Below are 24,452 nucleotides of genomic sequence, written 5' to 3' on the forward strand. Positions count from 1 at the left end.
CTAGTCTCCATGTATCAGGACTGGGTGATTGATCCAGTTCCGAGACAAGGGCTGTGTGACTCCATTACGTGACACAGGTTTGCGGTTTGTGGAGGATGGGTCATTCCGTTGGCTGGCTCAGGTGTTGCTCTCACAAGGACTGAGTGACTCAACACTCTGGCTCATGTTTGCTGTCAGTGGGGCTGCATGACTCAGTTGCCTGAGCAGGTTTTTGCTTTGTTGGGACGGGGCGACTTAACTGTCTAGCTTAGTTTTGAGTTTTGTTGGGTTGGGGCGAGTGAATTGTCAGGAACAGCTTGGCTTTCTTGAGATGACACAGAGTGGAGGGTTGCTGCAGGCCATTTGCATCTCACTATAGTTCAATGGAATTAGATAGAGGTCTCTGCAGAGTCAGTGGACACAGGGTGCGTATCGCAGAGTCTGCCACACCCTCCCTTGCCCACCAACGAAAGGGGGTAATGTTGGACAGTGTGCGATTTTGAGATCTTTGACACTTAAGCCACGGTCTAAAATTCGACCTCCTAACTTGACCAACTGGAATGATCCTGTATAAATCAATTTTATCTCAGAGTGACTCAGTTCCCATATTTGCCATAAAGTGGGACCGCATAGGGATGATTAACTTTGCATTGAGCAATATACAGCACGTGCCGCCTTAAAGTCTTTCAGCCACGTGCATTCTGTTTCTTGATTAAAATCATTGCATCTCTTTCTATGCGCTGAAGCACTCCCCGGACAGTGCTTCGTTATCTCAGCAAATGGCGGCTAAGGGTTTGGTATCATAACTTCTGTGTTCATCTAAATGTGCAACAAAGTGGTATTTAAGCTGCAACAAGAGAAGGTGTAACTCAGACTTAGAGGTGAGGAAAGCCTTGCGTTGGCATTTGGCAACCATTATGATACAAAGCATTACCTGGCGCGCTTGACGCAGTGCTTTCCCTCCTTACCATCTCCCCACGGCCCTTTAATAATGTAGTCTCATTTAGATGTTACTCAATGCTGCCTACTGGGACTTAATTAACTTTCTCTGCAACCCTCTCTAGGGGACCCAGAACACTGCAGACTTTTAAAAATAAAGCAGCAAATTAATTTCGCTAAAACCTGGACACAGTGCAACTTGTGGTACATCTAATTTAGAATTTTGCATGTATTTAGATCAGGAGTATCTGCAGTTGTGGAAAGGCTTGTTCGCCGGCACACAAGACCAAGAAAAAATTGTATGTTCTAGGTAGTAATATCTTTCAAAGTGGACTGGCAGAAAGGTACCCAGCTTTAAACCCCAAGGCCCATATTTATACTTTTTTGCGCCGCATTTGCGTCATTTTTTTGGCGCAAAAGTGGCGAAAATTTACAAAATACAATTCTATTTTGTAAGTTTGCGCCACTTTTGCGTCAAAAAAATTACGCAAATGCGGCGCAAAAAAAGTATAAATATGGCCCTAAGTGTGTTAAGGTCACCTTTAACACCCTGGCCATGCTGCTCAGGGTCAGTCGTGACTGAACTAAAGGGCTTATGCATTCTCTTACAGCATTTCAGTTGACGTGCTGATCAAAAGGGGGGATTCTGAGGCAATAACCATGGCAGGCTCTATGCATTAAGAAGCCCCTCTTACCTAAAAAACTCGTTTATTTGAAAAAAACACAATAATCAGCATGCATGAGAAAAAGAACTCGAAAACAAACTAAACAACAAAATTAGTGGGATTATGCAGAATTACACAAAGAGCATAACACAGCATTTACCTCTATTTGCTTACTGGGAATTGCACCTAAGATGCATTCTATGCAACAAAACTAGTGCTAAGTGCGCCAGACCAGGAACAGCAGCAGTTCCTTGCATTCTGTTCCTTTGCTCTTTTGTAGGCTTTTTTTGCCCCAAATTAATCCAAATTACGCTAGCGGGTGTAAACAAATAATTTATTTGTAATTTCACGTCACAAGAGTAACGCAAAATGACTCTGATTCCTCCAACGTAATTAGGATTTTGCCCGGGCCTAACCATAGCAGTAAGAAGCGCACTGAACCTGCCTCACATGAAAAGGAGGGTTTCAGTTCAAGCGCGGCTGCTTAGTCTTTAAATCACTTCACGATCCTGCCTCATGCGACACATTGGTGCCAAAGCATCCAGGAGACATTTATCATCTCCATCTAGAAGGAGACCACTAAAGTTGGTCTCGAAATTGGGCAGAGTATTCTACAATCAGGATACCACCTTCTGGAACTCGCTCCCTTTGCATCTGCACCAACCCAACTTCCCGATGGCCAAAGGAAGGCTTTGAAGATCCACTTGTTCTCATATCTTGGCGGCTGCGGGTTAATAAGACCCGAGCCAATAAGCCTATTCGATGGAGGGCGCTTAGCAACCGTAAGCTATTGGTCAATCGTAGAAAGGCCTGAGGGAGTGTGATGAGATTTACGCTACCGCTGGCATTTTCCTCAATTGACAGACATGAACTCCATCTCCTCCGGGTATGCATCCCAACCCTGTTTGGGAACCACCTTCCAGTAAATGTGCTTTGAACATAATGTGGAGATTGTGAAGTATCGGGATGACCTAGTTGTCTGAGTACAGCCCAGTCTGCTTTGGGATCCCCCAGAGATTCGACACCCAGGATGAGAGCCACCGTACTCCGTAAATGCCAACAGGAATAATGCACCGTGAGGGATATATACATGGTGTTTCAAGGCGTGTCGCGACCTGCTGGGATGCACACTTTCACTGCACAGGTGTCTTTACCCCTGTGGCCGGATATGTCTCCTTGGCAGGCACACATATCTGTACACCTAAGTCGTGTTTTACTTTTTTTATGTTTGTAACTTTTGCAGATGTTTAAGTTATGTTTGAATCTTTTATTCATTTTATGTTCCTCACGCAAAGTTAAGTCTTCATCCTGAAACCTACTTTATCTACTGCTTGGAGCGACACGGGTCATAGCTGACAACACTCTGCAAAGCAACGGCGGCATAAAGCATGGTAACATTGAAAACAAAACAACACTTTTTGTAGCAACTGAATTAAAAATGAAACACACCACTTGGAAACAGCACTAAAGAGAATAGAGAGAACTCCAGAGGTGAAAAGCACATTCACAAACCAAGAGTGGCTTAAGGCTGCAATCAATGTAATTTCTCAGCTAACTAGTCATTATTCCATGTTTTGAGGCACTTCAGACATTGGTTGTTCTCAATCCTCCATACAATATGTTTTTGGACAGGCTATTTGGAATTCTTCACATGCCCTTCTTGCCATACTCTTTTGTGCAGGACCTTTGCTCAAGAACTTCTTCGCCTAATGGCAAAGTGTCAAGCACTTTTAGAAACTCTTGGCACACAAGGACAGACACTGATAGACATGGTCACTACATACAAGTTAAAATACATGTTACTCTCCATGAACAAATAGTCCAATTATTTTAATTGGGGTTTTTGTAGAGCGCCGGTAAACACCCTAGGCTAGATCGCTGACCCTCCATTGACAGAAAAGCAAGTAAACAGCAGTCACATTCAACACCAGGTCAAGTTCTACTGACTAATAATTAGGAGCAAGTGCATCTGGAAGCAAATGTCACCAACCTGGATTTCCGGAACAATTGGACCTTTCTCCGCACAGGATCCTGCAAAGGCAGCTAGAGGCGCAGCTGAGACCACTGGGTTGGGACGGGCGAAGTTGCTGAGGTCACAGCTAGGGATTTCATTCTCCTCGTGCCTCATGACGATGGTCTCAATGACAAAAAAGCGGTCCCATGGCAACCACAACGTGTGCTCCTGGGTGATGAATGGCGCCCTCTCGAAGCGCAGTGTGATGGAAATGCCCCCGTGGGTGACCAGATCGAAGCTGCGGACAGGGGATAAATGACAAGGTTATGGAGAGGTTCTCAACAGCCTGCGAACTGCAGACCTCAAATGTTGAAAGCCAGACAGCCAATCAGATTGCTAAGAATGTAACTACAGGCATTGACCATCAGTTTAGCAAGCACTACCTGGGGTACTTTAGTTGGCAGGTTCCATTATTAACCACTTACCCATAAACTGAGACACCAAGGCCACCTTTGTACCTGTCTGAGAATATGGCACGCATAAGGCAGGGAAACGGGTAGCTAGGTGGCCCGAGTGGCTTTCACACGCGTGCTCCATTTTAGCTCTGAACCCTTGGATGAGTCGCCCTTCCACCAGGGCAGATCTGCATTATTTACTGAGATAATAGCTCCATCTGTTAACCGTGCCTTAAAACTTGAGTATACTAGTGTTATATTATTAATGTCATTGGGTGTCTCATTTTTGATGATTTTAGTAATATTAAGAAGTGTGCAGCCTCCCCAGAGCTATCTAGACGGGCTACTCATTGGCTTATGAGCAAAAAGATTTGTAATGAGCAGCTCATCCCACATTTTCTTTTTTTGCAGAGTTATGAGGTTCAGGCGTCATCAAGGGGGTGTTTGGACAAGCGAGATGCACAAGGTGGACAGTTCGGAAGCTGCGTACGGACTGCAGCTACAGGATCTTATCGAAAGTCACGAAGGAGCAGATTAATTTGCACACCGCGCTCTTTTGGATTTAAAGTTGCAAGGGGAAGAAAAACAGGATTCGCCACAACAAATTCTTGGCACCGGCAGGCTTCCCATCTGCATTAATGTGATAGTCTTCACTTGGAAATCCAGCTGTCCCCATGCGAGCTTCCCAATCACGCATCTAGCGCTGGTCTTTTAATGGAAAGTTTCCATGTCATTATCACCCTGCCAGCTCCTCTGTCTGGGTGAAGAGAAACAAGCGTTGGTGTCAGCACAGCAACTGACTGCCATGGTGCTAAGCTCGGTGGGCTTCATCAGCATTTACAATGGGAGTGTTATCTGCCTCTGGGACACCACAGTTTGCTGTTTTGCGTCAGACGCCATCTTGTTATAGGTAGTGTGGGGAAATGAGTCATCAGGCCTGCCCGATAAGGTCTGTAAGGATTCCTGTACAACGCGGTCAGCCGCTGACTGCATGCACACATACACAAACACACCACCCACACACATACCCATCCACATGCACACCGCACTCATCCACACACATACCTCTCACCCACACAAACAGGCACCACACATACACACATTTTATACACACACACACAAACACGCCATCCACACACATACCTATCCACGCACACACCTCACCCATCCACACAGACACCACCCACCCACACAAACAGGCACCACACATACACACATTTTATACACACACACACAAACACGCCATCCACACACATACCTATCCACGCACACACCTCACCCATCCACACAGACACCACCCACCTACACAAACAGGCACCACACATACACACATTTTATACACAAACACGCCATCCACACACATACCTATCCACGCACACACCTCACCCATCCACGCACACACCTCACCCATCCACACACAGACACCACCCACCCACACAAACAGGCACCACACATACACACATTTTATACACACACACACAAACACGCCATCCACACACATACCTATCCACGCACACACCTCACCCATCCACACACAGACACCACCCACCCACACAAACAGGCACCACACATACACACATTTTATATATACACACACACATACAAGCTACAAACAGGCACATCGCACAGACATCTCACAGCACCAGTGATGTAGGGCTAACTTGAACACAGTGGCACCTCCACCTGTTGCTTGAAAGAGCGTCAGGGAAAGGTAGTGGGAGCAAATGTATGTACCTGCCATCTTGTCGGCTGATGGTGTACCCAAATGCTGGGGCATTGATGAAGCTGATGTTGACTCCCACCAGTGGAGTCCCGTCCGATGTCATAACTTGGCCGCGGATCACACAGGCGTGGCTGATGGGAGAAAGAAAGGTTTAGTAAACTACAGAAGGTAGCGCCCAGGGCAAGCAAAAAAATAACACATAAAGATAATAAACAAACAGCATTAACCAGAAGAACGAGCCTCTTGTACCTATTGTCCAGAGTAGACCTCAAAATACAGATACACCCCAGGTCACATCCGGATCACATGAGTAGATTCTGCTCAAGGGTAAGTTACCACCACACCAAGACTGAGGAAGTGTGAGGGTCCCACTCTCTCATCCTTTACAAGACAAGTTATACCACTGGGTTACACAGGATCTGAGAGCTAGGAAGGAAGTAGATGCTAAGGTCACCTAGGTTGCATCAGGGAGTGATTTGTGCAGGCAAGATGGGCCACAGAGTCTGTCCGTGGCGCGCTAGCTGCCTGGGACAGGATCTGCACTGTGGGGGAGTGGTTGTAGTGTAGAAACAGTATTTTAGTGAATAAATTATTTTGCTGTTTGTTATATATAATCAAGTAATGTATTCGAACTCCAGTCTTTGATAGACGTGTGGCCACTCCTTCAATACATCAGGCTGATTTCACACCATTGAAACACTCTGGTTTGATGACACAAAATGTTTTTAGCAGAAGACTGCAAATTGTATTGGATTACACCTGATTACTTTCCTATGTGCAGCTCAGAAAGTAGAAGATGAAATTATGAAATCGAACCAGGAGAACAAGTCCATGAACCAGACTCCGCCATTGAGATCACTGAACACTTGTATGACAGAGCCAAGCTCACATGCATCGAAATGGAGCAGGGACTCTGGAAAGACATCACCCAAAGATAATGGTAACCAGTTGAATGATTCTTCAAAAGCAGAATGATCACACAAGCTGGGGAACAGTAACCACCTCCGAGATCCCTGTGTTGAGTGAACAGCTACAGGCTGCTCTGAAAGCCAACCAGATCACAGATTTGTAGGGCAGGTCCACCTGCTTAGTAACTGTAGAGGAGCAGAACATTAGGTAGATAGGAAGGTCAGACCGATCACTGATTGGTGGGTACGTCAGCCCGCTCATAGGTCAATAGCGGATCACAGATGGGTTGATGGGTCAGCTAACTCAGGGTTCAGTTGATAGGTAACCACCTCCCAGAAAGGTAATTAAACCAGACAGATCACAGATTAGGGGATATTTCTACCAGATCACCCATCAGTCAGCTTGCTGGGTCAACCAGATCACAGACAGGAATGGATGTGGGAATTTTGGGGCCCTAGGCAAAAAGGGCATGAGCGAGGCCCCACTAATTTGCATAGAAGGTGACAAATCCTCGGCTGTTAGCATATCAATAAGGCCCTGAGTTATTCAGAATAATCTAGAGCTGCAGCCCCTCTGTCTCAGCCACCTACAGGCACCTCTTAACAGCTCATAAAGGAATGAATATGTGAGAGGTGCATGAAGGCTGAGAGGGTTAAAACTGCGGGACAATGGGTGTCCGGTGGTGCTTCTGTATAAGCAGGAGGCCTGATTGTGGGACAAACCCACAGAATGTGCCTCCTTGCAACTGGGCCCGTAGGAAGCCTCCCCCCAGCTCTGGATGTGCTACACCATGGCTGTGAGGCCTGTGGGAGGGGGTCCCATGGGCACAACCGCAATGAGACACCTCGCTCTTAGTTGGATGGGCGTGGGTCAGGAGAGGACCGGTGTGCAGTGGCCTGGCTGTGTTGCACTGGTGCGGGGTCCCATGTTGGTGGGCTGAATGCGAGGCCCTAGGCAGCTGCCCACACTGCCCATGCCTAGCACCAGCCTTGATCACAGATTGGTGGTTATGTTTGTCAGATCACAGACTGGTAGATAAATTGCTCAACTCTGGAGCAGATGGATATTTCAGTCTACTCACAGATCATTGGGGATGCCAGCCACACCACAGATCAGTGGGTAAATATGACAGATCACCCAGGAGAGCTATATCAAAGATTGGTGGGCAGGTCAGCTGGCTCACATCTGGGCAAGTGGGCGAACAACCTCCATTTCTACAGATAAGTAATCAGATCACAAAATAGTGAGTTGATCTGCCAAATCATAGCTCCACATATAAGACAAACATCTAACAATTTGATTGGTGGGTCGGCTAGCTCACAAATCAGTGGGTTGGTCTTCAATCTCACAGAGCAGCAGATGGTCGGAGAGATCACAGATTGATAACTTGGGGCCTGATTTAGAACTTGGGGAAAGGGGTACTCCGTCAAACTGGTGACAAATATCCTGTCCACCGAAATCTAAATCTATTTATATGCATCGTTGTGATGAAGTAACCCATCCGCCAAGTTCAAAATTAGATCCTTAGTGTGCTAGATCACAGATGGGTGTTCGGCCAGCCACATTACAGATCAGTGCTTAAGTACATCAGACAGCTCACTGATTGATGGAGAGGTCAGCCAACTCACTGATTGGTGGAGAGGTCAGGCAGCTCACGACTGGTAGAGAGGTCTGGTGGCTGACTTTTCAGTGGGTTGGCCATCCAGCTATCAGAAGAGACCAGGGGTTGGTGACCCAGACTACAGACCATTCCGGTGGATAGCTCACCCGCTCGCAAACCAGTTTGCTAAAACGACCTCTGAGGTCACCAATTAGCCAAGTTTTCAGTTATAGAGGAAACCTATCACTTCTACAATTACGCCTGGACAATCCAAGAGCCCTGCAAGAACTGCTACAAATTGCACTTTAATGTGATGTTTCTTTGAAATGTTTCACTTTCAAGGCAGATCCTGCTGCAAGGCATGAATGAATGTAGAGGCGACTGTCTGGCAAGCCTGTCGGCGTGCTCTGAGCTGTCACTTCCCCTCTGACCCCTGACCTCTACAATCTCCCACAGGGCACTGTCAGGGGCCGAGGTGGAAGGGTTTCTGAGTAGACTCTCAGATCTCTACCTTTGACAGTGCAGGTCAGGGGCGACAAGTCTTCGGTGCCGGGACAACAGCAGCCCGGCAGGTGACTGTCGGGGGACACGTCCTCTCGCGTCTCAGCCTGTCGCTTTCTAAAAGGCGGGAACTGCTTTTCATGCGGCTCCCGCAGCCGCTCAGCCCGGGAACAAAAGAAGCTCTCAGGCGAGAGCACTAAGTGCTATTTTGCCAGAAAATAATTGCTGCGGAACATTAAGGCAGACTCACGCGCTAATTTATCAATCTAAATAACATGTTATATTGTGCTGCACGTCACAATCTCTTAAAAGAATTACACAGTACGGATCGCAGGGGTTTTTAAAGCTCTTTCCTCCCTTAATCCGGGCAATGGATCGTGGGTTTACTGAAGGGTGCCATGTTTATCCAGAGGGTTGAAAGGTTCCCTGACGAGGTCACGCTTGCATCTCTCCTCACCCATGACGGGTCGGGACCCATGGGGTCTTGTAGCTAGCAACCAAACATATGTCGGGTGTCCAACTTGGGTACAGGAGGGCAGGATTCAGGCTTGATTTCCAGGATAAACAGTAATTATGTAAATGAGTTCTGTTGAGATTCACTGTATGTCAAAGGGTAACATGGAAAATCTGGCACGGATCGGCCTCTGGACATATGGTGGACACCTGATTACTTTGCAATATCATTTTGATTGCACTTTTAGTTTGCAACGTGTGCCCCCCCCCCCCCCCCAAACACACACACACTTTTCTTGACAACTGTTTTACTTGTATTTTGGAGGAAAACAAGACGGATAGTGTTGGGATCCCCAGAGGGGGTTGGTTGCCCTTCCTGAATGTGACCTCGCGCTCCTCCTACGAGTTCCTCCAGGGCTTTGACACGAGGAACACGGGTCACGAAAGATTCAATTTCATGTGCCGGTGCTCTTTTGTCTGTCCGTGGACGTCTACAAAGAGGCCTTGAAGTGGAAAGAAAGGTCAGAAGCTCTCAGTGTAGCTTCCGGGGCTCCATGAATTGGGAGGTGTGGGGTCTAGCTTACCACTGACAAACAAGCACGGGCAAGTCCAATAAACCAGGCTTGCAAACTGAGTCTTAACCAAAACATAAAGAAAAGTGAAACGCAAAACAAAAAATATTGCTTTCTGTATTCATTGCATCTATTATACAAGGTGTGACGAATCAGCGTGTTTTTGGGGCATAAGAAAGCATGACTCTCGATGTAGCCAAAGCACATTATGCATGGTATGAAGAATTGGTAACAATAGGTCTTGCATACACCTGTTTGCTCAAGGCAGACTTAAAAAGGAAGCCTCCTACTGCACGCCGAAGCAGCACTAGGCAAACGCGTTTGCACAATAGTAACTGTAATGCAAAGACAGCCAGGGAACACTAAGGCACAAGGCCGGACTGATCCAGAAAAAAATAGCTAGATCGACAATATGGCCTAGTAGCCAAGAGGATGCCTTTGAAATTGGAGTTTAAATTCTATCCCACTTCTTACGGTCGCGAATATGTGTGATCTTGGGCAGATAAATATCTCCCCGAATCTCAGTTCCTTCAAACACCCCAAAATTCGACCAGATTTGCTAAAAGGTTATCGCTGGCATTTTCTGCTGTCTAGTACCTTGTAGATTTATTGGCAGGATACTTTTGCTTAATCATCTGAATGCTCCTTTATCCTGAAGAACAGTTTTTTAAAAATCGCACAGCCACAGTGTTATTGGCATGGTAACATGTTCCAACACAATATAAGAAAAACAAACTGGTTGTGTAATTTTGGAGGCTCTTTCACACAAGGAGGGCTTGTTTACTTACAGCCCATTGTGCCCCCTGGCATGTAGGTCAGCAATGAAGGTCCACTTCTGTCTGTTCGATGAACCCACTCAGAACGAATGTACTCACTGGCATTCAAATGAGAGGGTGAAAAAATATATGTTTAATGAGACCCACTCACTATGCCTGGAGAGTCATAGGGGACAAGGGAGTAACCACCCTCTACAAATTGTATCCAGCAGGGCCCGAGCTGAACATCTGTTCCGCAATATGCTACATCCTGGGTATCCGTGGAGTAAGGATGCATCTGTTGTGCGCTTCTAAGCAGGAAGCTCGGATGCCCTGCTCAGGTATCACAGGGTTGAAGCATCCGAGAACCAGCAGATGTGTACTGTGAGCTCAACTGGGCACCTTCTAAACACAGTCTGTTTCCACCAATTTATTATCAAATTCAGTCTTCATATATTTTCTACACGTGTTGTAAATCCGATTCCTATTCAAGTTTGTCCTTGTGAGTTGGAGGAAAGCTGATTTTCTGCCTGCCAGCATCATTATTGTAGACCCACCAATGTAGCATTATTTATCGAGTAAATGAGCCCAGGTACAAATCAGCTCTTTCTTAGAAAATTGGACAGGAGATGGACCAGAATTTAAGTCCTTTTATTGATATGCCTCCCATTCTCCGTTAATCTTTCATGGCAGTGTCCTTTCATCGCAGCTATCGAGTTCCACCACCTTTGACCCAACAGTGCACTAAGGGACCGCATTAAAAGAAAATCCATAGTTATTAAATTGAAGGATATCTGTTATGGGACATCCCTCTCACGTGTGAGTCAATGCTCCTGAAGAAATGCATGTCTGCTGGCCTGCACTGCCATGAAGACAAGGCTCGTCAAAGAAGCTGGTGGTAACACTGGAGACCGAGACCAGCAAGCTCGCATCCACCAACAGCAACAAAAACAACCTCTGATGAAGCAACACCGCAAAGTGACTTGTCTCTCGATAAAATTATTACCAAAAGGCGATCCTACTGGGGTTCAAACCAGTGGACCTGGACCTAATATCTGATCTACAGAGCGGGGACTCAACCTACTGACTGTAGTGGCCAAGATGCAGGTTGTGGAGCCAAGTGACCTAAGTTCTACTCCTCCTTGTGTGTCTCACTGTGTGATCTTATGCAAATCACCTTATTCCTCCATGCCTCAGTTCCTTTAGCTGCCCAAGCCTGAAGAGCCCGGGGCTGATTAAGTAGGCAGCGTGCCCTGAAACGAGGCGACATTGAGCTGTATCGACGTGGCTATTATTTTAGAGCACACTTCCAGGATGCATGGCTGCACCCTCTCCCATCCTGATGAATAGTTAAACAAAGATATAATAATTATGAGGGATGTGCTGTGTTGGGGCAGTAAGCCTTTACTCTATGGCACTGTGCACATACATTTGTAAAAGTTACAATGCCACCAGAGGTCTAGCAAGGGTGCTCTCAGCCCCTATGGAAGCCAGGAGAAATGGTCTCTACTTGGGTGTTAACAGTCATTATTAGGGTCCAGTAGGCCCCTCAGACCTCTGCACCACTGCAGCTACTGCACATACTATAGCTATGCCCTTAAATGGAACAAACTACTGAGATGATGCACACCAGAAGAGGGTGTGATGCTGTAGGAGGGAGGAGCAGGCAGCTCTCCTATATGTGATAACAAACATGCCAAAATGAAACACACTGCATTCAGAGCACCTCACCTTTTGAACTACTGGTGCCAGTTTCTGGACATCAGCCACCTCAAGCAAATAGCATTTCATGATGGCGAACAGGTGGCTGCCTGGTAGGGCATCCCGCTGTGGTACCCAAGAGGTAGCTCCCACATCATGGGAAAGAGAGGCTACACCATCAAGTTAACATGTGCCCTGCAAATCACTATCAAGGAGAGTCTCTGCGGAGCTACATATTTAGAAATAATTGAGTATGAAGTGCAAAAAATCTTTAATCTGGCTCGGGCCACTGTCAAGCCTTGAATCCATCTCAGGAACGACTTCCCGCGGGTGATCAAATGCGTTCCATTTGGGGTGAAAATAATTAGTGCTGCCCTTGCGGCAGCTGGCCTCTCTCAAGGCCAACCACCCACAATGCACCGCAAGCCGGCTAATGCTCATTCAGAAGGTCACTTCCTTCAGAAGACCTTACTCCAAATGCAATTACTGTGCTATCTCATTGGGGTTCACTGTGCCAGCTCGCTCGGCCTGCCCGGGCTCTCTCCTAGTGTATTTACATAAAATTAGCTCTCAGGGTAATGCAGGGAGGTCCCCGCAACCGCCACGCTCAGCCAGCACCGACTGCACTTTCAGTAATTGGGCAAAATTTAATTTCTCCCTTAGCTGAAATCACATCTTTCCAATTGAATTGACAAGTTAACAGATTTTATCCACAAAGCCCTTGTTTATTCAGACATGGGAGGGTTGTGTTAAGGTGGTGTGGTCTGCATAGAGAAGCTACAGGCGGTGGTTGCTCAGAGAATGGCCCAGTGCCGCTTTCAGAGCAGAAACTCATTATCCAGAGCAACAGACACGTTGAGCTCAGGGACATTTTAAGGATTTAGGGGGACCTGGGCTGACCGTATTTTTGGGGGCAGGGGCCTTGCTTGGAACAGCTTTGAATGTATGATCCAGTTCCAGCTCTTTCTCGCCTGCTTTGGCCAGATCACTGATAGTGTACAGGAAATTCTAAATGTCTTTACAGCTAATATTCAGGGACAAGTGATGTGCGTTTTCAATTCTGTAACACAGCAGCAACTCACTAAAACTATTGAAATAATCTGCGTGACACCCTCCCATTTCTCATATGCCAGGTCCTGTTTTGATCTAAAAGAAAGTTTTGGGGGATTTCGCATGAAACACAAACACAACATTTTCTCTGGAAAACGTCTACAATAGACTCTCATGCATCACCCACATTAAAAAGAAACTAAAGGAAAAAGGTATTTAAAACAATCTGATTAAACATTACTCAAGGTCATCACAGCATGACTCTCTGCACAACAGAGCTGCCTCTATCAGGGGACCCCATGAAAGGCTTGGGCCAGGGGACAGAGCCCACTTTGACCTTGCCTTAAAACGTCTCTGCTTGAGCTGTCCCTTTGAGGGAGGGACTACAGGGGCAGGACAGCGCGCCTAAGTGGCAGCAAGGTGGTGTCACACCATTTATTACGTAATGCACAAGAAAGGTGCTGAAGGGTTAATATGTTTAGCTAGCCTGTTTAGGTCCGGCCAGCTGTCTGTAGGTAGACCAATTCAGTGCAATGCCTCATGTACCTAGAGTGGAATTTGGATCATGTTCAAACATTTTTGTTGCCCATCTGAATTGTCCGCTTCTGATCGGGTGGATTTACTCCTTTATTCTGCCCAGGAGCATCAGGTCTCGGTGTGTGCTGATTGGCCGAGTTGTATCCTTCCACTGCATACTTGAAGGGACTTTTTCCCCATTTACATTTGGCACTCAATGTGAGTGCATGTGGTTCCTACCTTCCTTACCCCGTCAACCCAAGATAACAAAAAAGCATTGGAAAAAACAATAGCTTAGTCTTTTAGAGGAGAGCCCTGTAGGTTTTGCCAATGCCTGGGCTCATTTCCTTGGACCGTCCTCCATTTTGTGAACCGCGTTCAACCCCAGACTGCGGCAAGCAGTGCCGCCGGGAGGTTTACAGCAGCATTGAGTGGAAGGCGAATCGCTGTATTTTTATGTTACTTGAAACGCGAAGAAAATTCATATGCATTTGAGCACTGGAGTTCCTGTTTCCCTGTGATGTGATGTTCATTATTAAGTTCGAATGTCATTCCCAAAAGAAAAGAACACTTATGCAAGGACAAGGCTTGCCAAGAAATGAGATACGACCACTACATCCTGCAAAAGGTAAGCATTATAAGAAAGCAGCAATATTTTTTTAACAGTGTGATAATTAATTTCTTTGAAGTTCAAGGAAAAGTTGTGTTGCACTTGGGTTTGAGTTTATGAGGTGTGTGTGTGTGAAGAGGTGAACTAGGTCACCCGAAGACAACAGTCCACGTATCAGAATGAACCACCCATGAGACCACTGAATGGATGAAGTCCTCTCAGTCCAAGTGAGATCTGAAACGATAACTCAGAGGGTTGATCTTCTGCTCTGAGAAGTGTGCAAACTAATGACCGCGGGGCCCAATCCACCTTTCCAAGCTGATAAATCGAGTGCCACTGATTTAGGCAAGCCCACAAAAACTACAACTGAGCAAAATAGGCCATTTAGGGCCAGATGTAGCAAAGGTTTTTACCCATTCTGTGTCTATGGGAAAAAGTGTTCGTACCTATGGCCCTTAAGGTTGTGATGGTCCTTCGTTTCCTGTGAAGTCTCCCTGCCCTGTGTGCACCACACACCCTGGTTACATTAGGATTCTACAAACCTACGGTTGTCTACCAATCTTCAAAGACATGCTGCTCACCCACAGGTGGCCCCTTTCTCGGCCACGCACGCAGAACCTGTACAAGCCTCTGGGAAGAAGCAACAGCGCTTCAGGGCCATGCTAGTGGTAGCAAAGCGCTATGAAATGCAATGCTAAAGTGGTCACTATCCAAGAGCTTTCTGCCACAAGTCCTGTGCAGCTCCGGTAGCAGCCACTGCAAAACAAAAGCCTATCAGGGTAACACTGCAACTGTGTGATAGTAATAACGAACATTAAGGCTGATAAGCGCGTAAGAAGAGTGAAGCATTAAAGACAACATTAACCACGAGCCGGAGAGCTGGCGGAACGCACATGAAAGCGGCACCCGAAGGCCCTTTAAAGCGGGAGCATTAAAGTGATGGATGGGGGGGGGGGGGGGGGGGGGGGGGGGGTTGGGGGCTGGAAGGCTCCCGCAGACAGACAGACAGAAACAAGTGTCGTGTTTCCACCCACAGACGCCCAGGACGCACGCAGGCCGCTCCGGGCCGGGCACATGCCAGGCAGCTGGGATGTGGAGCGTGTCATCGGACCGAGGAGAGGCGGCTGCCGGGACGGAGGGGCTGCATACCACCGAGCTGCGCGCGACATTAGTGGGGTCCAGCACCCCAGCAAAGCCTGGAAGAGTTGAGAATGAACAGCAGAGGGATGCTTCAACTTGTTTTCTTCTGGAAGTTTTTTTGTATTTTCAAAGAAACTGACAAATATCGCCTATGCCTTTCTTTAGGTGGCGTTATCGACTAGCGCCTCCAATCTAAACGTTCCAGCACCAGTGCTGGAAATAGGGGTGGCGTACCCCCAAAAGGGTGGGTCCCCACCTCAAACGTTCACTTTAGCTTCACTAGCCACACGAGAGGCCGAGCTCGGAGGGCTCCTCGCACTCATGCAGTCACTATAGGTGTCGCACAGCGCCCTATGTACCAGGCGCGGTACACCTCTCACGCGCCCAAGCATGGCATGACACACATCATGGCACGCCTGTTTACTGCATTTATTCTCCATGGTTTTCCTGGAGAAATGTGTCTGGGGGAAATGCTAATGTGCAGTGATTAACACAGAACTGGGGATCTCGATTTGGGGTGTAAAAGTGCATTTTTGGGCCCAAATCGAAGTTTACACAGTATCTTGTTTTAAATTGTTGACCCTGGAAGGTGGTGGTCCTAACAAGTCACTTTACCCCCCCCTCCCCCCCAAATTGGAAATGATTTGTGTAAAAAAACAACGTACATTATGCTAACTAGTGCATGACCCACCTTCCCATGGTGGCATAGTTTGTTTACGCTCGTCTAGAAAGTAGCACCCCTCCACCCCCTCCTCCCAATCTGGCTCCCCACTCCCCAATGCTCTGGATACAGCATCCCATGGCTGAGATGTTCCTGATATAATAAAATGCTCTAGGTTAGTACACCATCAAACATGTAAAATAAACTAAAACCTGCTGGAAGCGCCCTGCGGTGTCGCGCACACCACCCACCCACCCTCCCAAGGGCTAGGTCTGCTTTCCATCCATCACCAAGTTCCTATGTGTCATCCGAAGGGATCCCAGCACAGCATGTCTCCGAGATGCTTAGCAGTGAAATGCATACACGATCACTCAGAGGGAAGCAGGGCAACCGTAGGAGGCTTGAATGTCAGACACATGTATCACCAACCACAGCAGGTTCCCTCAGGATCAAGTCACAGACTGACATAGTGTAAACAGTATAGTGATCCCACCGACCATTTTCAGACCTTCCCGCTGGGAGCCCATCCAGCACATGTCGGGTTCCAGACCCTCCCTCCACATATCGAAATCTGATAGGGGTGCCCAGCAGTCACAGGAAAGCCCGGCTACCCAAGCTCTCAAAGCGCGTCCCAGCGGAGGCGAACAAAAAGGGATGAACACTATCGAACTCAAGAGCCAACTTCTTAAGAAAACAGACGAGAAGGGGTCCATCGGTTACATTGTTTGCAGAAGTTGTAACCCGAGTTATAATCACGGCTCCTCCACTAGGTCACACTGTGTGATCTTGGGATAACCTCTGTCTCCTTGTACTTCGTTTCCTATATCGGCCACACAATTGAGCGCTATAAGAACAGGCACTGGCAAAGTCCTTACTAAAATATTTTTAGAAGCCTACTGCAGTTAAGGTGCCAGACGAAAACGACTGATTTCAGTATACGATGCATGTACGGCCTGAATAATGTAACGTGTGATGATCCGGTGTACATGTACAAGAGTCCCTCGTGCAGTGAGAGCAACGCTAACATTGCGCAGGAGGTGGAATAATGAAAACGCATGAGGTGGGAGCGAAATACTCCTCTGGGTGGCGCCAAAGCCCACGCAGTCTATCTGAGAGGACTGGTAACAATAGGCCCACAGGTCGCTGCGCTCTCAAGCCAGACCTAAGAAGGAAACCTCGCAGCATGAAGTGCTTCATTAAAGCTAGACGGCAGCGAAGCAGATGCGGCCAGACCCACAGCAAACAGCGGGAGAGCTGCTAGGTTGAAAAATCAATAGACGGATGAATAGGAGGCAGCCAAGTGTTTACAATCTGTTCATCAAAAGGACCTGGCAGACCTTCATGGGCATTCACAAATTAATTTAGCCTCATCAACGCTGATTTCAATGCAAGCAGGTTCCTTCCTCCCAGCAAATGTAAATAATATGTCATTGGTGGTGCCTCGCGAGCGCCAGGGCCTTTTACCTCATCCATGAAAGCAATTTATCCCTTGCTCCGTTGTCGCCTGGTGATGAGGTGGCTTGTCACCTCAGCTTGCTCTGACAGAGTGCTTGAGTAACTCAATGATACTTTCTCTCCAAGGTGGGCCAGCCTGGAGCTTCATTAGTTTGCTCTTCATTGAGACCACCTCTGGTGCCGTTGTGTGTGGAATGAGCTCTCTGGCCCAGAGGACCACCGGGTACATAAGCCGGGGGCTACAAGCAGCTACAGGTACATACGTTTCGTGCTTCACTCACTGGGGACAAGTGAAGCAGGTTTATTAGAACACTGGAATGTTGAGCGCTTCGTTGAGTTCTCCGGGCTTCTAATGGCTGGTAAAAGCCCAGAGTTCCAACATTCCAATGTTTGTTTTTCACATTTGCTATCACTAGTCTGCTGTGAACAAAGGCCCCAAGGAGCCAAAGGGGATTTTAACCCACCCGGGGCTCCGCAAGGCCTTTATTTTACTACTTAGAACATTCTGCCCTGATGGGGTAGAATCTTCTAATAGTTTTTTAGCTCACCGTAACTGGGCTATGCTGGACATTAAAAGCCCACTGCATTGTTAAAGGCCCTCACCTTGGGCCTTCAACGCTGGATTGGGCCTTTAATGGCTGGTACAGCCTGCTATGGCAGGCTATAAAGCTTTAAAATAAGCATTATTGACTGCGGCCAAGGGCTACAGTGCTCATTAAATGCCCTCTGTCTAAGCTGTAGAGAGAGTGCCTTTAACAACCGTGCATAACGCTGTTACAAAATATCACCCTTAAGGTCAGAGTGTTTTTTATCACATGGGGAAATACAGAAGCATTGAAATATTGGGAAAAGACTCCTTTTACAGCCGTTAATCACCCTCCACAAGTATATTGCCTTTCGTGTTCCCAGGATGCCAGTTAGAGGACTGGAATATTGGGCGCACTACGGAGGGCCAATAATGGTTGCGATTCACCTTTTAATTCAACATGCCGAAGTTTGTCTTCCGGTTTCTCCTAAGAACATTTTAACACTCAAGTGAAGAATTAAGTGGCCAGTGGTGCAGCCCGTTGCAGCAGTGGGGGAGCGCGGGGGCATAGCGAGCGGAAGTGACGGCTCTCACATTGAGGGGGCCATAGAGTCCACGGAGGATGTGAGCGCTATCGCACTCAGGGGGGTCATAGAGACCAGGGAGGTAATGACCGACCTACATTGGAATATGTAGCTCAAACTGAAAACACACTTTTAGAGAAAAAAACAGTAGTGCAGTACGTTTTACGTCAGAGCAGGGGGTGGCCTCAGATGGGAAACGATCTATATTTCGCACACTGCACCATAAAAGCAGGATAGAAATTTAAAAGACAGATTTTTTAACAGATCTGTAAGAGGGCAATGCTTTCATATTCTCACACAGCATGTTTCCATTGCTGCTTTTACATTTTTTTTTTTACTAGAGGTGGGCGAGCCAACAAATTAACAGGACGAGTCGAACTACGGGCCTAGCTTGGCTCTGTGCAGGAGCCGAGCCCTGAAAAGGTTTGCCATGTAAATCATGTAACAAACATCAAGTGAAATATGATAAGGTCTCTTCAAAGTAAAAAAAAAAAAAACATGTTTCTTTAACGTTATATAATGCATTGTAGCAATGCACTGAGAATTACATATTAAAAACGATATTTTTTAAACATTAACTTAGAACCATTCCTGTCCAAGCCTCCACCCTGGTGATAGTGCCATTAATGAACAAAGAAGCAAGGCAATTGTCCCGTGAACCTTGTATGTGGCCCAAATTCTTAAAGCTATTCAATACAACACAATAGGTTTTTGTACAGCTGGCATTCTGAACTCACGCTTTTGAAAGTGCTTTCATGCGAGATGATAAAGAAAAAGGAGGATCGGTAAAATAAAATATTTGCCTAAGATCACACAATTTGGTCAATGGAGAAAGCTGAGATTAATCAAGGTTTTCTGGTTTCACTTTGTACAAACCAGCCACTAACTGGGTACCTATTTATGTCTCTCTTCTACTTCACGTTAGTGCTTTGTTTCTACCTCTTTGTGCATGAGAATAGAGAAGGGCTGGCGGGCAGAAGCTACACATAAGCTCAGCTCCAAGGGACCTTGAGCTGACCAGGAGCTGGACTCCAGGTTTGAGCTTTCAGCGGCTCACCCAACTCTATTTTGTACCCAGAGTTATTCAAGTTCCCCCAGCTCCCACCCCTCATAGACTAACAAGGCACTTTACCTAAAGCTATGCTCAGGTATTTTGTTTCTTGCGCTCTGGTGACCTGTGGCAATTCCCAAAATGCAGGCTTCTGGGCACATTACTTCTCCAAAGGAGTGGTTCCCAACCTGTGGTCTGGGGACCCCTGGGGGTCCGTGAAGCCTCCTCAGGGGGTCTGCAACTGCTTAGAAAATTAAATAACATTAACAGATTAGGTCCCCAGCTTTCAGTAATGACTTGGGGGGGTCCCGGATTCCAATAATGATTCAGTGGGGGTCCGTGGGTTCCAGTACTGATAAAGTAAGGGTCCACAGAAGTCAAAGGGCTGGGAACCACTGCTCCAAAGGATCCCCAAATGTCCATATTTTAAAAATATAAGTTGATGACCATCAGACCAGAGACAGCAGAGGTTTAGTGATATAAAGTGCCAATGGCAGTAAAACATTGCGGGAAACCCCTGTATCTGGTGTAATAGGGCCACGTAATGACGTGCCACGTTGTACCTGATTTTGTTTTGGCCAATCATATCACCAACTTCTAGTCAGTATTTTCAATTCAATCTTCCATAAAAAAGAAGTTGTTAACAATAGAACAAATACTCTAGACACGAATGTGAGACTGCCTCTCAACAAGCGGGACAGGCGGCAAACGATGCATTCCCGGGAAAACTGGGCATGAAAAGGGATGCACACGCTCTCGTGGAGTTCCACACGCGTGTTTAAGAGTCAAGTCATGATTTGCAGGCAGTCTACCTACACAGACCACTTCTCTTGTGAGTGTGTGGTTTTTATTTAGCAGCACACACGTTCACTGTCATTATGCTGTGTTTAAGCACAACGTAATTAATGGGATTTAGCTCAGTTCTTACCAACCCTCCCTGAGGGACCTGAAGCTACAGTGACCCGACTAGAATCATCCACTTAAGTGAACTGAGGACGCGGTGGTTACAGTTCAGGTAATCTGCTGCCACCGTTGATTAGTGAATCAACAACCCACATCCTCATCTGAAGATATTATTACAAGCTTTCCTTCCCTTTCATGCCCATTCATGGCCACTTATGGTAAGGACACGCATGGCCTCCGGAGAGCCTCAGTTCTTTCCTCTCAGCCACGACAGCCTCGCCTTGTCGTGTGACACTCACAGTCCAGGATACAGAAACAACCAAGGTCGCCCATCGATGCATTTCTCAACCTTCAGAAAGTGGCTTCTTTACATTCAGAGGGCCACCTGCAACAAGTTCACCTTTGTCCACGTCTTGTAATATCCTCAGACAGTGGCGCGTAACAAGCACACAAACTAACAAGAGGCTGGCTCCTGAGAGCATGCAGACTGTTGTGTTTGTGGGACCATCTGTGCACAATGTAACTCATTACAAATTGTAAAGCTTTCAGATGTCCTAAGGCAGTGGTTCCCAACCTTTTGACTTCTGTGGACCCCCACTTTATCATTACTGGAACCCGGGGACCCCTAAAGAATCCTTATTGGAATCCGGGGACCCCCCCAATGAGTCCTTACTGAAATCTGAGGACCTAATCTCTTAATAATATTTAATTTTCTAAGCAGTCAGGACCCCCTGAGAAGCCTTCACGGACCCCTAGGGGTCCCCGGACCAAAAAAGTATTGGTTAGCTCTCACTAAAAGGGGTAAGCACCAATCTCAGGACCAGACATGGCTTGACAGCACCTGGATGTGAATTTGCCATGCCTCTTTCTACCTGGGCAAAGCCCTGTGTATTTTACAATGACATCAATCATTCATTCAAGGAACATGTAAAAAATATGGCCCTGATTACGACCTTGGCGGATGGGATACTACATCACAAACGTGGCAGATTTCCCGCCAGCCGGATTACAAGTTCCATGATACCCCATCCGCCAAGGTCGTAATCAGGCCCTATGTTCCAGAAGGTTTTTTTCCAGTTCAACCTTCCTCACTCATCAAACCACTGCCAAACAACGGCACAGGCCAGGATGCCTTAAACTAACTGTTGGTAACACTTTCTGAGTAACCTACCAGAGACCATTAAAAGAACTCCAAAAAAACGAAATTACAAGATAAGGCCCACTTGACCGACGTAAAATGGAACACATCACCCTTGCAGGATCCAGGCCTTTCGATGCATGCTGTGTGATGTACAAAGCCATGAACACAAATAAACAAGAGTACTCGGCAAATGAGCCCACGTCCCCATTGGCAACTGCGCAACCAAGATTCGACCTTGCAAGACTTCAGATGCAAAAAACAACCAAGTGTACAAGGAACTCACAGGAAAGCTGGCCTTCTCTTTACATTGGGTACGACTGTCGAACAATCGGCGTCAACATCTCAACTTCTCCAGCTACTTGCAAACTAACAAGAGGGACCCAAAGTCTTTGCTCTTTACTCTATCTTCCAATCATAGTCTGATTGCTCCCTGCTCTCTCCACTCGAGGTACGCTCTAACACTCTTTCTTCATCTATGTTAACATTCCAGCATGCATTACGTAACCCAGCATGCTGGACATGTAATCCTGCAGCTATCTCTACAGTCCCTATCGGAACTAAGAGATGGACCGTGCTGTCCTACAGCAATAGTTTGATGATAAACGGAAACGGTACATACGCTGCGCTCCTCCTGGACTGGGGAGCATTTCCACTTACTACAATACCTGTATCGTGCATCTAACGATTCCATTTACATACCGGAGAATAGCTTGGAGGTAAATGCTCACCACTGAGATTTGTGATTATCAACAGGTCATGAGTCAGAATTTAATCAAGGCTGGTTCAGTCTCCCATCCTTCCAAGTTCAGAACATTGAGCATCGTTAAATTGGGTAACAGTACTGGATGTTTTCAATGCATAGAAACCTCAGTAGTTTGGAATGAAATACAATATTCAAGTTTTATTTCAAAGCCTCTTAACACAGATAGATATTATACAAGTGGGGTGGAAACTAAGAGACCTTCTGGCACCTGGACAGAGTAGCTTTGAAGATTTAAAAAAAAAAAAAAAAAAACTGTGTCTTATGGCTGAGTTGAGCAGAAGAAAAGTCTGGCCTCTAAATGATGCCTCTTTTTTTCTTTTATTACAAAAGTAATGCTTGCAAAAGAGTTTTAAAATCTCTCTACGAAAAAGGTCTCAGTACAAATAATGTTACAAAGTACTATTAGAAAGCCTTCCAAGAGCTGCAGGCTTCAGAAGACAAATATATGAAATGATGGACTGCTGATTTATTTCCATAAAAATAGTGTGGCACCAGAAATACATATTCGTGAAGGTCAAGAAAAATTAAGGTCTAGAAAGGTAAACGTATCCAGGCAGAACAAGGTCTTTATTGTGTTTCGCTAACACACTGCGCGACACGGAAAGCGTGAACGAAGTCATATTAATAGGATAGCTCAGAAACATCTCTCCATGGAATTGTATCCCAGTCTTCGGATGATGTACCACTGGGAAGTCCTTCAGTGACATCGAGCAGGTCATAAAAATTCATGCATTTCTGCGGATCTCCATTTCCCGCGTGCCGGCACTTGGGACTACCAATACCGACTTACCTGCTTTCTCCCATGCCCTTCTGCCATCCCCTATTAGGATTTCCTGGCACACAATGTGAGGACCACAAATGCATCGTGAAAGTTTAATATCAGACTACGGCACTGGGCCATCTCCGAACATTAACTTACCCGCCAGCGAAGGGGTTCACTCCTGGAATGACGTGGGTGCTGTCCTTGCCGACGAGGAATTTGATCCTGCTGTAGAAGGAGCGCAGGTTCTGCTGAGACACAGGAGCTTGAGTTTCCTGTATGATGTCCAGGGGGTCCGGCGAGCCCAGGCACAGGGGGTTGACGTGGCACAGGGGTTGCAGGCAGCAATCCGGATCCATGCAGTCCACCAGGCCATCTGCAGAGGAACAAAGATGGGGCATTCGCCACAAGATTAACGAGTGGTCAGTGGAGGATTCAAAGTGCGGCATCATCTTTTGATGAACTGAGGACCCTCTTACCCCAGAGCAGAATTGTCTAATTTAAGTTAAACGACATCAGGACAACATGCACACTTGTCCTCAACGAGTACCCGCTGACCCACTTGATAGCTGTTCAGGCCTGACAGTCAATGTGGAACCTTCAAAGATGAGAGGTGTGGAATGTTCACCTGGAATATACTGTCTGTACATTTTGATTTTCAAAGCTAGAAATCAAGAGTGCTTTCTTTCACATATACACAGCATATTGTCAAAAACATGAGTTGATGCGTAAAGCTGTGCGCATCCACTTCCGTCTGACCAGTTGTGCCCAGAAAAGGTGTAGCTTCTAGTGATCCTAGGGACGCAACAGGTGTGTGTGCCCACTTTGGGTGCTTCTGGGGTACTACTGTATTAATCAAGGGCTGGCGGATGCTCGTTCGGCCCTATCTATAATACTTAGCATTGTGAGACAATACTCTATCTTCATGTGGCCTTTCAGCACTTGCATGGGGGTGGGACCCGGTGAAAATGAGGGAATCACTTTGCCTATGTGCCTGCACTTCATTAAAAACGTGGGCACAGAGTCACACAGGCCCTTCGGAGGCGCACTGCTACATTACACCTGTGGAAACCAAGGGCAGTGGAC

The 24,452-nt window shown here is 46.7% G+C and overlaps 1 protein-coding gene across 4 annotated transcripts in view; it reads right to left on the minus strand.

The window, feature by feature from the left end:
* TENM4 (teneurin transmembrane protein 4) overlaps positions 1-24,452 on the minus strand; it is a 1,476,030-nt gene that overhangs the window by 104,562 nt on the left and 1,347,016 nt on the right. For all 4 annotated transcript variants that reach the window (XM_069203936.1, XM_069203935.1, XM_069203934.1 and 1 more), the window contains 3 exons: positions 23,526-23,742; positions 5,727-5,846; positions 3,574-3,835 (listed from right to left, as the gene is read on the minus strand). In XM_069203936.1, coding sequence (XP_069060037.1) covers positions 3,574-3,835; positions 5,727-5,846; positions 23,526-23,742 — 599 coding nt within the window. The remainder of the gene's footprint in view (positions 1-3,573; positions 3,836-5,726; positions 5,847-23,525; positions 23,743-24,452) is intronic.

Source organism: Pleurodeles waltl, chromosome 8 (genome assembly GCF_031143425.1).
Source record: "Pleurodeles waltl isolate 20211129_DDA chromosome 8, aPleWal1.hap1.20221129, whole genome shotgun sequence".
Taxonomy (NCBI): Eukaryota; Metazoa; Chordata; class Amphibia; order Caudata; family Salamandridae; genus Pleurodeles; species Pleurodeles waltl.